This window comes from Bombus fervidus, chromosome 9, assembly GCF_041682495.2.
Source record: "Bombus fervidus isolate BK054 chromosome 9, iyBomFerv1, whole genome shotgun sequence".
Classification (NCBI taxonomy): Eukaryota; Metazoa; Arthropoda; class Insecta; order Hymenoptera; family Apidae; genus Bombus; species Bombus fervidus.
The window spans coordinates 13,711,966-13,727,910 of record NC_091525.1 but is presented as its reverse complement, the minus strand read 5'-3'; the positions used below and the strand labels follow the sequence as shown (position 1 = coordinate 13,727,910).

The following is a 15,945-nucleotide window of genomic DNA, read 5'->3' as shown; positions in this document are numbered from 1 at the left end:
TCCTGTTCATAGGTATTAGAATATGTCCTGGTTTCACACAAGACGATTGAGATTTATATATTACAGTAAGTGAATATATTATTAAGATCTATTTTCAAACGATAAATAATAATTTCTGGTTAGCCTCGCTTTTTATAAGTACCCTTTAAAAGAAGATGTATGTATAAAAATTCATTGAATCGTAATACGAGATTGACGTAAAATTTAACGACTCGATTCTCGTTGATGTCTCGTTGATGAAAAATATCGAAAGATATCTCTGTTCTTTTATTTTACCTTATTTCACCCTTGGAATCTTAGAGTGAATTTTATAAATGAAGAAGATCGTTACACGACGTCGACTTTTTTTGAGTCAACTCGAACAATCGAAGAGCATCAACAGCGTGAACCGGAAATGGAGGACACGCGACACATCTTCGCAATTCTGTATTACGCAGTCATTAACGTGATTGCGTATTGTCGTTCACACATAGACGTGTAATGGAAATTCCCCCGAACTACGACGATTAGGCAACGTCAAATGCTATAAATCTACGACTGAAAAAGCCTAAATGACCTAAATAATAGAAATTTGTATTTGTTGTGTAAATATAAAAGATACAATGTTCACGAAGAGCTATTACAATTACCAATTCAAACTTAACTAGTATCAAAAAATGAAAACTGAATCTTTCGGCGCAATTTACTCAATTCATCATTTTGCTTTATGCATCCTCCTCCCGGAAAAAAATTTTTCAATCACATTAACAGGTTTCAATGAATTTTAATACATTTAGAAAAATGAAATTACAATGTAAGTCACGAATAGCGCCATAATCATTGTTATCGTTGATCTAAGGCTGATGATACGAAGATAGTACATGCAGTTAGAGTAATTATTTATCGTCGATAGAATCGACAAGAGAGGAAGCAGCGTTATTTACGATTTCTGTGCGAAATCGTGAATGTGAAACATTGCATAAGAAACTGATTCACAAAGCGACTTTAATAAAAAAAATAAAAAAGCGGAAGACGCAGGAAGTCGCTGAAATTTCATTGAAAACTCTTGAATCAACCACTGCCCTCTTTTCTTATCGTGTCATTGTTTGTACGTTGCTTAAAAAAATCATTGTCGCCGAAGACTGAAAGAGCTGTGTTTTTTCAATTCAATTCAATGTAGGTTTACATCAGACAATCTATTTACATTCTATAGAACTTCTTCCTGTCCATATATTTTTCTTTCTTCATTCGAGATTGTTTTCGATGTAGGTTGTACAACTTCTGACGTACAAATCACAATAGAATAGCGTGTTTCTGAATGTGGATTATTCAAGCCATCCGCTACAAGGATACCGATTCCTTGACTTTTGATTACGCGGTAATTAGAAATTCTTCTGTCGATGATATGGAAACAGTTTTCCCGGAGCAAATGTGCGTGTGTGTAATTATTTCATTACCGTATGCATAACAAATGAATCGCTACCAAGAACACGAACATAATACTAAAAATATAAGTATGAAGTACGAAGAAAAATATAAGAATGATCAAATTATTATAATTATACGCTTATAATCAATTTATCCGCGTTACGATAGCCATTAATTTGATTCATTATGAAATAATCGTATGACAATCGGTGTCGTCACTTTTTCCCGCGCATGGAACTAAATGCGTAACTATAGCGCCATTGTGAGCATGAAGGACGCTGGTGGAATAATTTTCGTCCTGTGATCGTTCCAGAATTAACGAGGCCATAACTCGTAAGCTTCGTATTGCAACAGGAAACGAGAGTACGCCTCGCGGAATCTTGAATCTAGTGGTTTTACGTTACTTTTTGTACGCTTGTAATCCTTTTGAAAATCCCTAGAATTTAGAGCCATGACAGTTCTCTAATATTCTACGAAAAATCACCGAAATCATCGGAAAATAACTGTCAAATTTGGAGAAACTGTAAAGTACGTGTTCCTTCGTTTATCGATCACAGTTCGACTATTATTCGTTATATGAGATCATGCTGTTGCACAAAAAAATTTCACTTGGAGCTGCACGTGACACCGGAGAGGGAAAATTATTGAATTAAGGATTATTAAAAAATTAAATTAAATTAAAAGAAACTTAAAAGAAGCAAATTATTAAATTTAGTATTCTTACAATTAAAATAATGAAAAATATAACAAGTTTCTATTACTAATTTAACGAATATTATAGAGAGTGTTCTGCTACAGATGTCAGAAAATTTAAGGAGTGATTCTTGAAGCCGAAATAAGACGAGAATCAAAAATAAAAAAATTGCATTTGCGGCTTTGTTTTTTAGTTATTGACAATTAAAAATCGGCCACAATATGCCTGCATGCGAGCAAACTTCTTTACATGAGCGAAAAGAAGTTAACCTAATCAGCGGGGCGCATAACGATCCTCAAACCGAACGACACATAGGTGGCAGCTTACTTCGTACAAGTCGTAAAGAACATAATATTCAGACGTAAATCACCCCGCTTTACGTTTTGCAAAATAAATGGTAGATTGAACATTAAACCTGCTTACTCATGGAAATCCATAAGAACATATCGAAAACCACCCTATGAAATTTCCGAGTAGAGAAAATTAATGTTTCCTCTAACCTTTACCTCTATAATTCATAAATAAAAAAACGTATTGTTAATGTTCATAAAAGACTTACACAGGCACCGTGATTGTCCCGACCGCAGGTGTCCACAGCAAAATCACACACGCACTGCGATTGTCCCTGTCGTGAATGTCCACAAAAATCGGTTTTCTTGTAAAGACATCCTGCGTCGTTGCAGGCCTAGATTGACGACTGGATTACCAGTGGATCACTGAGATGCATCATCGGTGGTGCCATCGACCGTGATTTGTGTAAATTTGTGAGGGATCGCGATCTCGTTCGTTCCGGGCGTGCCGCGATTTTTCTTTCGTTGTCCGATTGTTCGGGCTTCTTGCTTTCCCATTTTTAAGGAAAGCTTGTTGCGGTCACGTTAGAGTTTATAACTTTTCGATATCTTCAAAAGTTTAGTGTCGCGAAAATAGAATGTTATACAGTTTAGTACAGCGACTCGTGTCCCTTTTGCAAGACACGAAAATGTATTCTTTCTCTCGATCCGAGTTAGACAGACGTGTCTTTGATACTGAACGCTGCCAGTAATTTACGAATTATTGTACGATGTTTATAAAGATCGATGTAAATATTGCGTAACGTGTGCTGTGTTTGAAATTTGGAAAGGTTCGTGTAGCGCTACGTAGAAGATGAATGTTTTTGCAGACGTATACATATATTTTGTTTACATCGTTCGACTGCGTACCAGCCACCGATTCGTGGGCCCCCCCTACCCTGCCAGTTTGGCAATTGCTCTTCGAAACTAAGGATCGTATTTCGTCAGGTTTGTAACGCATTTTAACATATTAGTGACGTCGCTTCCTTATTACTATTCATTATTATATCTTTTAGTATCGTTTACATCTCGTTATTAATATCGTTTAATTAGTACACATTTATTTAACAATTCATTGAACATTAAGATAACGAAATTAAGTGATTTTCTGAATCTTTTGTTTTAATTTTTCTTCGGTCGTTTATTTATTAAATGTTACTGTTACCGGTAAATTCTATCGTAAGCTTTCGTAATAAAATTTGAGTTTGATTGTATTTTCATTTAATTATTTTATACATTTGTTTTAATTTGTAATTATTTTTTGTGCAGGTTATTGCTCGATAGCAGAGAAAATATAGAAGAAACTGGAATAGTAATATATGGACGCAACGACGATTAATGATCAATCCGATGTAATTTCATGGAAATTTGGTAATGTTTAATTTATTTTAACTAAGACAGCTGTGCATGAACAATTCTATTGCCTTGTTATTCGAGCATGTAACATTTGATATACAATTTATATTTACTTTAAAATATATTTGATACATATTTCATAATAGATAATTTCGTAATTATTTGAAATACTAAGACAAAAGTTAGTACGATTAAATAAATCATTGTTCTAAATCGAATAAACGAAATCATTCTCGTTTCAAACGAATTTTTAATAAATTATTTTACTTTTTCAATGTAATTTGCGATATAGAATTCTTGATAATTTAACGATAGCTTTGTGTAGAAACTTTGAAACATAGGAATCTTAATAAAAATAGCTTTAACTTATTTCGATAGGTATCGTAACATTCATATATCGAATTCAAATTAGTTTGCTATATTATGTGAATTTGCTACAGTTAACGTCATATACTTGCAAATTCGTAGCTTATATCTTTTTAATAGAGGTGGCGCGTTAGTAGGCTCAAATGCTTGACAGTAAGGTTTCGCGCGCGTTTCTGCAGTATTCTTTAAGTATATTTAGTTGTGAACTTTTGGATTTTTGCAAATATTTTGGAATATTTATAACACGCGACTATAGTGTATTAGTGGAGTGTATATTTCATATTCTAGTAACGAACATTCACAGTATAATTTTGGAAACGATTGCATTGCATTCACGGCATTCGTAAGTATTTGTTCGATATCGAGAAATATCTTATTACTCTCAACTAATATTTTTCATACTTGTTCCAATCTTTTAATAATAATTTTTCGAATGTAAAGAAGATAGCAGTATTTTCTAAATAAACGTTCGATAGAGAAAAGAAGAAAAATATCGAAACGATATTTCTCTTCTTTTACTCCCTCCCCCCAGTCCGCCATTACACAACTCTATTTTCAGAGAATATTTGGGACCGCGCGCAATGGGGTTTGTAGAGTCAGTGTTTGCTACGCAAAAGTATTTTTCAATATTTTCAAATCACGATAGTTTTTATTAAATTCAATCGAATAATCACACGCGAAAGTAATAAAGTTTTTGTTCGTCGATTATAATTTAAGCGGTCGTGGTAACGTAGTATTTTATTTTTCTTTTTATATTTATATATATATATTTTTGAACATTCGTTTCGGCATTAGAGTCAATGCATCTCTCAAGAGGATAAAGATCGGTAATCTAAAAAGCTATAAATGTTCCAAAAGTTCCAAGTTCGTTATTACTTATTAACTCGAATGTAAATATAATTAGTTCAAAAATTTCTCAGCGACTGACGATGTGTTACTGTATCGTGCACGATGTATATTCCACATTGTGTGTGTGCATGTGTGTGGTTAGGTTGTGGAATTACGTCGTTTTTTTCATTCGCTACTACTTAGAATATTAAAAATGTTGAGACATGTATTAATTCAATGTATGTATCGATAAAATCACAGTTTGTGATAATATCATGTACACGACTGAGTATAACCACTGTGTTGATATTTCTGTCAATTACAATCATAATTCCAAGTCTACTTACATTTATTTTAACGATATAATTTCTTTAGACTTGTCTTATCGTGTTTTGCGCAATGGTCACTAGCCTTCGTCAGTCGATTTCAGGCAAATAGTACGTAAATTAGAGTGTGCATGTTGCAGTATGTCAAGCTCGCGTGTCGAAGGCGTCTCGGGACGTTATCTCTAGTGTAGGCTCTCGCGCCCTGGTGTTATATGAGAACCGTGGAGCGAGTGTGTTGGTGTGCCTGTTTTGCCATTTTTTAAATATGGGGCAGTATACTTTCTGGTGTGTCTGCTTATTATAAGTAGGTAGGGCCGGGCAGGTTGACACAGTCTCTGGTCGAGTAGGCGCGTTTTCGAGTGACCAACCTGCTTCTGGAAATCTAATTTGAAAAATCGACGGTGAAACTGGTACGAGTACACCATGCTCTCGTCTCTATTGTCCATTGATTTTTCGAATTTCGCGGTCGCGGTCGCTAGTGGGCTCGAAACGAACGTTAATTGCTCGTGTTCGTTTGACTAACGAATGGACTGACTGTCCATGTGCACTTTAAATTAATTAATTAATTAATAGTAAATATTTTTGGTATTTAGTAAAGTATGAATAAGAATGGTCTATTCTAGAATTAAATAACTTCATCCGAACTATCGTAGTTGTGGATACCAATTGAGGATTAAGGTCTTAAACTTAAGGAAGATTCTTCAATGATCTGGAGAATTTTTAAAAACGAATGTGATGGTCAGACTCAGCTGTTTATTACATCGTCGTTACATATTTGATATACAGTTACTAATTGCCATACTATATATGATATCGCGATTACAGTTTTGTTGATTAGTTAGAGTATTAATTAATTAGGTTGTTTGCCACAGAAAATGACAGAGGGCGTAAGAAACACTGATTTTTCCAAGTCGGTACTTCAGAATCTGTGTTACAAAGCAAGCGAAGGATCGATGAGATACAGAATTTCTGTATATATCTACATATTCAGTGAACGCCTGTAGTTAATCGATGACCAAGTCTGTAGTCTAAGTTTACGATTAGTCGTAACCTCTGCTAGCGTTGAGATCTTATTCTCTGTCGAATCAATAACGTTGGAAATGAATTATAGTTCTTCTTTACCTTCAAAACGTAAAGAAATATTCAAGTTAAAAGAGGCATCTGCTTTACCAGCGCTGACTAACTAAATACCAGCACTCGTGTTGCTACTTTCAAAGCACCTACATTGCCATTTTGAAAGTACTCGCAATTCAACTTCGCGCCGTTTATGTAAATTTCTATTACAATTGCATCCATACCGCAAATCGATTAAACGAAGCCGCGAAGTCGTTGGTTCTGACAGGGTATTCATTAGACGAAGGCGAAATTGCAGATAATCGCTCGTAGGCTTTTATTGCAACGATCTGCGTGTGCATTTCGCAATGGTTCAATCAAAGTTAGAACACATACCTAATGGTATTTGCGGTTACGCAAATTTTTGACGACTGCGTTAGTCTCTCAATTTTCTCGAGCAGATTATTTCATCGACCGGAACGGCTCGACGTGTAAAAGTTTCTGCAATACGAAGCGTCAGCGTGTAACGCTTTGGCCGTTTTCGTTATTGCAATATTCTATTTTCGTTTTCAGTTGTGGGCTATTGTTGATTCTTTAATAACGTTCTTGCGAAAGTTTTATTTCGTATTCATTACGAAAACAATGGAAAAATGTCAAACTACAGTAAGTCGTAAAATATTGTAATCAAAGAAAACGAAATAATAAAAAGGCATCGATTATTCGTAATCGATGGAAATTTCCTACACTGTGCATGCAAGTTTGTAATATATTATATGTGGGAATTAAAAGGCTCGTACGATAAATCAAATAAACTCAACGAGATAGCTCCCTTTCCAAAGTGGACTTTGATTTAATGCTTATAGTAAATTAAGCCGCGCCATTTTTCACTGTCCTTTATGGCTTGTTCCGCAATTTGTATGCCATAAACCTTCCTCGTCTGATGAAAATTTGCGAACTATTTTTCATTGATATTTTCTACAGACCTCGGCAACATCGTGTTTGTTCAACGGAACACCCATGGATTCTTCGTTTGGTTTATGGATAAAGATCGAGAATCTGGTTGCTTAGAAAGTCAATGGGTTACTGTGGATGCACGTGTTTCGTACGGCATGCAAACACGGTCGTATAACAGCTGAGAATCAGGTTAACTCGATTTAGATTGTAGCTAACTCGACCTACCCGTGGGCTTTTAGTCGATGTTATTATTTAAAAGTAATATTCTCTGGTATTAAACTGCGAGTGTTAATGTATTTAAAGAAATGTAAAAAATGCGCTCAATGTATAGCAATGTACAAAACGTCTAAAGTAAAGTATTTACGTGGTTATAATATTCAGAGTCTTTCAGAGGATGAAACAGATCTGCATTTAGCTTTTGTTCCTTTAATTGTATTCGAAAGATCCGAATGCGTGTCATGTACACTTTCTTTATCGTAGGTGCTCAAAAATTTCTATTTTCTATTCGATATCTGGTATCGTTGCTCCCGGATACGAAGCAGTTCTTTCTCGATGTCGTTCCGAGCGACCAACGAGTAGGAAATTAGTTTGTTACATTGGAACGACGTCCTTGCGCCAGGACCGGCTCCCTCGTGTTCCAACTTTCCGAGTAATAAAATTCCATTACGTATGATATCTAAGCTCGCGGAATAATTTAAATATAACCGGTAAATCCAGCATCGAATTGCATCGATCCTTCATTTTTTCACTTTTGGTGAATTATTATTTTTTTGATAATTTCATGCAAGGCTTTTTCTTATCGAAAGAGGGAAGCAGTCGGTATTCCTACGAGGCTTCTTATCGCAGTAAAATCATCGTAGCAAACGAAAAGTCGAGCTTCGGTCCAGGATGATCTAAATATAACTATAGCTATACTAAATCTAATATCCGTTCTCCTCGATCTCTCACTTTTCCATCTTCCATTCTTCTTGGAATGCGTGTTATTTTCTGTTGATCTTTCCTGCGCGAAGTCTGCTAGTCTCGAAAGAAGGAAGCAATGAATATTCCAATGAGATCTGTTGTCGCAGTAAAATCATTATAGGAGATGAAAAAAGTGAGCGTCGAAGGTTAAGGAGACCGAAAGCTCCCTGGAAGAGGCACGAAGGAAAAGGAAAAATGGACTAACGAGCCCGTCGCGCGAAGGCAACGCTGCGACCTCATAAAAGGTGCATTCGTATTGCTAATTGCGTCTTCGGTGGGTTGCACCGCCTTCCGAGTAACAGACCGGTAATTTACTCGCTGCGTCACGCGCATCGAATGTCCATGAGCTGAATTCGTCTGCAACGGATGCCCACGAAACGGTCACTTCCGGTTACTATGCGAGAAGTGGGTGAATTTCGCGAACTTAATGTCGCGTCTTGATCCATTAAGATAAGAGAGACCTGTGCAAAACTGTCTGTATACCTACGTACTTAAGATTCCAAGGATCTATAACACTTTAGTTTCTACGACAAATTGCGTAACCAACATAAACTAACAAAAATAGAATGCAACGGTTCAAAGACGACGCTAAGATTATTTTTTTATGGATCAAGCGCTGTATGCTTCGACGTTTTATTACATTCAGTAGGTAAAATTGGAAATTTGTTCATAATTTGGTTATAGTTATAGATGTAAATGGATATTATCTCTGTGAATATGTTCCTTTATGTAATTTACCTGCTGATTACCAAAACGTTATGGTACGTGTGTAAAGAAGGACGTTTCAAGCTAAATTCGATAATTCGGTGAAGCGTAATGTGCCTTGTAATAAATCTTTATTGACAGACACTCGAAGAGGGTAATAATAGTCATCTAATTTTCTCAACTAGTTATGAAAGTAAGTATAACGTGATCGTACATTCGAAATTCTACGAAATACTTTATTTTTTCTGCATTTCCTGACGCAAATACGAAGGTGTTGCCGTTTCTGATTCATCGTACTATTCGTAACTGGTACAGAAGGTTTATTCATGTACAAGTACTGGACGTGACGCGTCACGGTTCCGGAACACGAGCGAACGTTTCTATAAATTACAATGAGACGAATTTGACGGACCAAGGACCAGCAGAACCAGTACGGTTCATGGCCGGTAGAGGTTCAATTGTATTTTCGATCTTGAGTCCATTCCACTTCGCTTTCTTTCCATTCGAACGTTCGTACAGCGAATGGACTTCCGCAAGTTGGTTTAATTCGAAATCAAAGTTAAAAAGTTGATTCGATTTTCGTATCGTCGAAAGACGAACGAGTGTTTAAGGAGAACTTACGAGAATATTATTCTCCGATTCTCGACTAATTAGATCGTTTGAAATCCGAAGTTTGCATTTAAAGTCGAGACATACAGAGTACCTTGATGTCGCATGAAATTAGAGTACAAGGTGTCCCTGCTCGCCTTCTGTATGGCCTGGAAATTTCAAGTCACTCTTCCGCGTGACTATCGGACGCAAATGATGTCTGCTTCGTGGAGGTCTTGATCCAATTAATTGTAATTACACGATTAATCGATCCTCGTTTCTGTACCTTCGATCGATGATGATTTAATGCCGTGGAAAAAACATTTGGTCAATGATAGCGTGTTTTAAGTGAATCAGACTATCGACGATGTCACCGCGAGGACGACTGCACCGTTAAAACTCCACTGCTATGAATATTATTCTGTACTCCGGATAATTGTTTCAATTTGACACGACAACTTAAGGCTGTACTTAAATAGAAAGGTTAGATACATGAGATCGGCTAAGTTACTTGAGTTGGCCGAGCTAATTAATCTTTCGTTGCTGTTTTTTTTTCTTTTTTATTAATTAATGTTTCTTTCTATGCTAAAACAACAGCGAGATTAAGAAATAAAAATTCAAGGATTGCAGATAAGCAGTAGCATAAGTTAATAAAATAAAAGAGAAGTTTCTTTTCCTCACACTAATCGTGAAATCTGGTAAATTAAAGACTTGCGACAACAAAATCAGAAAAGAGAAAGGAAACGTGGTTTCTCGAAACATTAAAAATATTCAACTGCGTATCCATCAGCATAATTAAGTACGATGTAAATGATGTCGCGTGGCGCTGACGAGTCGATTAGATCGAGCATCAGCAGGGCATTAATTAAGGCCACGGGATCATTGTCGTAACATCGCGCTGTCGGTTGGTTTTCCTCGTTCGTCCAATGACTAAACGTTCGTTAGACTTTCATAAGGATCCTTAGCGACAGTCTGTACAATTAGTTTTCCAATTTTACGACGATACGTTTCGCAGTAATTGCACAGTCCATCGCCGGCCTTTGTTCTTTTATTTTTTTTCCTCCTTTTTTCCTTCCTCCTTGCTCGATTTCTCTCTCCTTCTATTTCTGTCCCTTCCGCTCGATTAAATAAGCCAGTTTAATAACTGGGAAACGAAACGAGATCGAATATCGAAATGCAACGAAGGACAGCGGGCTATTTAGGGTCCATCAAGGTCCGCTGCCTCTGAATCGAGCGCTTACAACGCTTCGTTAACGATATTGACCATCGAAAATAACACAATCATGCTGATTACACGCTATACTATTCAATGACTCGTGTAATATACTTCTGATTATACCTTCACCGATATGTGGCACGTGTTTCGTAGAAAAAGTCGAGAACTTGAAGCGTTCGCGTGCAATTTCTCCCACAATCGACTTTCAATTCTGGCTCGATATTACATGGTGTAACACGTAATCGATATAACTCGATCAATTTGGGTCGTGTAGCCGGTAATTGCACTCGAGCCATACTCTTTCGGTGTAGTAGTTTCAACATTGGCAAAAAGATAGAGATAAGATTGATTAAATATAATGAAAAGGTTCGGTCGGCTATTTATTTTGGATTATTATCAATCGCTCGTAAATTCTCGTTTTATGGTCGTTGAAGTACGTTGTGTAATTTATTGAAATTTTGAGAGTAATCGAATTTGATAATAACGGAAAAGTTTGGCTACTTAACTGTTGTAAGTGAAAACAAGTTTGCGAGCTGAAATGGTACAGGCAATGGGCAGTGTGCGTCGTGAAAAGAGTGAACGGTATGCGTGCAATTACCGGGAAACAGGTTCGCGAGACTAAATTACTCGCGTGATCCTACTGATCCCTCGGTTGATCTAAATTCCTGTTGAATGTAATAACAAACCGTTTCCTTCGATGTTACAAGATTCCATCGTAGCCTCGTAGAAATACGCTGTGTGTTCGCGCTGCAAAATAAATCACACGAAAAAGAATCTTTACCCTTTTTATCGTTTTCTGGAAGATTAATCGCCCTGAATGCCAAACTTTCCCTCGATACGTTTTGTTGCGAAACTGCTCCGCTGTAGAACAAAAAGTTTCTACCTCGATCGAGAATTTTTGGAGATCAATGACCGTGAAAAACGTTGGAACAAACGTGAGAAAATACACCGAACGACACGTTTCATGATGCGGTATTTCTTGACCTCGAGAGGTGAACCGATTTTAGGAGATCCTGGCTGGTTAATCTCTCAAGGACTAACCTTCCTCCAGTGCCCATGGTATTGGAAAGCACTGACCGTTTCCTTGCTCTGTGTCTCGGCTCAAAGCCCACTAATTATCGGGTTAAGGTTAACGGTTCCATTTTTGACGAAGGTTAAGAAACCATCCACGCAACCAGTTACACGTACCACGTTTATTAACCCTTCCTGGTGAAACTTTACTCAAAATTGTGTTAAATCTTGATAAACCAAGGAATTATTGTTATATGATTTCTACAAGATCGTCTTAATAATTTCGAGGCAAAATAGAAAAGACGTAACTTCTCTGTTGGATAATATCTAATAGATAAATATCGATACAAATTCAAGCGTTATTTTGAGATACCAAGTCCGAGATAATCTTGCGCTGTCAAGAATAATTATAGTTAATACCCAGCACTTGCCAGGATAATGATACAACCCTAACTTGATCACATGATTACGGTCCAATATCTTTCTTCGTGTCTCTTAGTAAATCAGTACAGTTGAAAAACCTTGCCCCACTTTACATATTTTCCTTATTTTACGAACAAACATTTCTTCTCGTGGTAAAACGAGCATCGAATACTTTCAAAAGTAACCTCATCGTACCAAAAGCGAGATGATTCCCTTGAATCGACGCGACGATTGAATTTTCACATAGAGACACGCACGCTGATGCTCGGCCTTGCTTCGAAGCGCGTTGTTACGCGCGGGAAACAGCAGCGAAATAGCTTCTTGCGGAATCCTCGAGCATCTTTGATAATCGCCCGCGGATGACACCGATTTATTCCCCGCCCGAGATTCATCGCCGGAAATTATGCGAACTTCTGGGAACTTTGCGGACTCCTTTCGACCAGATTGTCGAGGTTAATTATCTTCTTTGCGTTATTCGTTTGTTTGATAAAAACTGAGGTCATCGAAGATGTTGGGGAATGATCTTGTACAAGAAAATGCCAGACGATTTATCTAAATACATTATCGGCCATGAATTAATCGCAGATTTGCTTAATTTTCGTAGAATGAAATTAAATCACAAAATGAGGAATAAAAGATGTACAATGGGTTTATTCTTTAGTTTCGTTTCAATTTATTATTTTGTTCTAATTTTTATATTGCATATCCAGAAACATTTTAAACAATATTTGTTTTATAAATCCATCAAATCAATCTACTGTGAGAATAAATGTGTTTTAACGAGCAGTAACATATAAATATACAAAGTGGTATCGGCAAATAACGATACTTCCAAGAAACATGAAATTCAAATAATCCATATAGTTTTTGTTTCTATCGTTTACCTCACTCGTATAGAATGTATAAAACAATTGCTAAGAAAAAGAAACGGCAAACGCATGCATACGAGGAAACTTCCTCTTTACGTAATTAAATATGATGTCTTTGACTGCTGACACCATTTTATAGTACTTCAAAGAATTAGAAAAAAACTAATAATTATATGTCTTGGTCGGGTTCTAAGTATATTAAATGGAACTATAGAATGTCAGGACATAAGGGTTAAAAACATATTCGTTTCAGATTATTGAATTTCTTAACTGTGAGTTAGATAAAGAAGATTCTTCTAAACTGACGCGTAAAAAGAAACGTACGAGTTTCTAAGTAAACGATATAAATGTAACTTTATATCGATAATAATAAGTAATTGTTAATTTACTATAAATTTGCAAAGGAAGGTGTTAAAAAATGGCCATTTTTGAACCTCCTTGCTAATGAAACGTTATTGTATTAAAATCATAGATATATATATAATTCGGCTACACGCGTTATTCATTTTTTAATCTCTTATTTAACAAAAGAGCGTCTGAAACGTCCTGTAGGATATAATGGGACGATTTTTCGAAATGAGTGGAAAAAAGATTTCTCTTAGAATATTCTGCCAGATCCCAGACGCGATCGGGGGAAGAAAAAAAAAAGGACACGTTCCCCATTGAAGAGGCCTCTATTCTTCACTTTTATCACGCGGATTGTCGCGTCAGCACGAATCTCGGAGGTTTTTTTTCAACGGCTGTGACGAACCACATTGAGGAAGAGCGACATCCTGATAAATCGGTCCGTCTAGACCGAGAAAACGCCATCGTGAATGCAAGCAGAGTTTTTGCCGCGATTTCGTACTACTTTCGGCTGAAACAACGTCGATTGCGATTAAAATCTTGTTGCAGACAAGACCATGCGGTTCTTGCAACGACGCGTGACGTCATTAAACGGGTGCACGGATCCGGATTCCGATCACGACGCTGTAATCGTATAGAATCGTCATCGGGATATGTCGCGGATGACGCTTTAATTGAGATCGCGTGGGTAATCGACGGTAATTTTGCAACGGCAGTCGTCTGCCCTCGAGGCTCGAAGACGTTACAGGCGGCTTTTTTCTATGCTGGATGCTTGACGGCACGTGGAATACATTAGGCGGATGAATGCGCAACGATGGAGATTTATTTGATAATTGGAAGGTATCGGAGGAATTGCAAAGGATTTAGTATCGATCTACCAGAAGAATGAATAACTGCGTTGTTCTTCTTAGAATGATTCGCAAGTTTTAACACCTTCAGGAATCCTGTATAAAGTGGTACTTTTATAATACAACCAAAAAATGATTACCGTCCTTGTATAACGCGATTAATTCGGCGACCCGCAACATTTTATGATTTTGAAGATTCCCTTGAGTTAACAAAATGTTCAACATAAAATCGAGTCTAGAGATCGTGCTTAAGAATTTGTTTCGTATTTTGTCGGAAGGAATAGGGAAGAACTATTTGATCGAACTGTCTGATCGAACACGACCGAAAGAACGTGGCACGGTTAAGACTTTATACACGTGTATAACTATATGAAGTGATTTCTAAAATTGTTGCAAAATGGTTTGAAACTGAATCACTTTTTTAATATCGAAGCAAGCGAATTTTTATCTTGGCTTGTAACGAAAATTTTGCACAACGCACTTTAAATCTATAGCATTGCGTCGAACGTGCCACGATAGCTCTAAAACTGAAAACGATCGATGTCCAAGACTGTACGAGTAATCGTTGCCAAAGATAAAGCAAGAAGCACGCGCAAGACGTAGAATCGACGAGGAATCGCGCGACGCGTCGTTTTCCCCCAAGCGATTGCGAGCGGTGGAGCTTGGCGATCGGTCACGTAGTGTCCCCGGAGGCAGGGGTCACCTTGACCATCGTCAAGGGTCCGTTTAGAGGGGCTCGGACCCGAGGGGGGCAGGGATTAAAGAGGCACGGTGGCCTCCAGCGGCGACATATAAGTCCCAGGAACAGCCCCCACTTCGTGTCAAACGTTCCCGGTACGGCAAGCGCGCGGTATACACCTACGATCCACCTTTTATCGGCACCGTTTCCTCTGCTCAGGCCCGCGAGTCTAGCTTTATCGAGCTTCCAACAAGGTAGGAAGGCTCTGGAACAAGCGTACTGCTCTCTTCCAGCCATCGAGCAACGAACGTGCCCTGCAGTGGAAGCTGGTGAATATCAGCGTGCCTGTAGAATCGACGAGTCAACGCAAGCTTGAGACTACAGTTGCTTTCTGGCTCGTCCAGCGTGTAGTCCACTTCGCGACTACCCAGTCGCCACGTGACCGCTCCGAGCAGATCTTATTCTTCCGCACAAAATCGAAGGATCGTGAACGAAATCGAAGAACCATGAGGATCGTAAGTAATATTCGCGCTCGTGAGCGTAAGCTTAAGGAGTGGAATAGAATCGTGTACAGTGTACACGCGCACGGAAGAGATTCGTGGCAACGGGAAAGGGAAGTTTTCCTCGGAGTTGGCCCGTGTGCCGCGATTAATTGGAGGGGGCGGTAGTACCGGTGGGAGAGACTTTCGCGGGACTAGATCGCGCGCTTTTATAGTGAACTAACTCGCGCTCCCTGTGCTCGTTCGTTCGATCGATCGTTGTTACTCTCGCGATCGGACGGAAAAGCTTTCGCGATTGTGTCCAGTTTGGCACATGACTCGTTTGATTGGTAAACGCGAACGTGATTCAGTCCTCTTTCCGGTTCCTGGGGAAATGAGGTGTTTGGCTGAGTACCATCGAGCACGGTAGTCGGACGGATCGAGGATCGACGAGAGGTTCATGCAGGATGACGGTGTTGCAAGTGAGAACAGATATTTACCATCAGACT

The 15,945-nt window shown here is 38.0% G+C and overlaps 2 protein-coding genes and 1 long non-coding RNA gene across 6 annotated transcripts in view; 2 read left to right on the top strand and 1 right to left on the bottom strand.

Annotated features, from left to right (window-relative positions):
* The window catches only part of Ance-3 (angiotensin-converting enzyme Ance-3), a 54,579-nt gene extending 51,515 nt beyond the window's left edge, over window positions 1-3,064 (bottom strand). The window contains exon 1 of one of the 2 annotated variants that reach the window (XM_072010530.1): window positions 2,661-3,064. The gene's annotated coding sequence lies outside the window, so the exon portion shown is untranslated. The remainder of the gene's footprint in view (window positions 1-2,660) is intronic. The other variant, XM_072010532.1, reaches the window with a different exon arrangement.
* A 171-nt stretch (window positions 3,065-3,235) lies between these two features.
* The window catches only part of Wat (worker-enriched antennal transcript), a 32,686-nt gene continuing 19,976 nt past the window's right edge, over window positions 3,236-15,945 (top strand). Inside the window, exons 1-2 of one of the 3 annotated variants that reach the window (XM_072010550.1) lie at window positions 3,236-3,378; window positions 3,700-3,801. Coding sequence is in view for 2 of the 3 variants with exons in the window: in XM_072010548.1 (XP_071866649.1) it covers window positions 15,904-15,918 (15 nt within the window). In the remaining variant the exon portion in view is untranslated. Of the gene's footprint in view, window positions 3,379-3,699; window positions 3,802-14,971; window positions 15,473-15,657; window positions 15,919-15,945 lie in introns of those variants that run through there. The other 2 variants (XM_072010549.1, XM_072010548.1) reach the window with 2 other exon arrangements.
* On the top strand, window positions 5,049-5,256 carry LOC139990581 (uncharacterized). The gene is made up of 2 exons (XR_011800594.1): window positions 5,049-5,105; window positions 5,203-5,256. It is a non-coding gene; the product is annotated as an uncharacterized lncRNA (long non-coding RNA).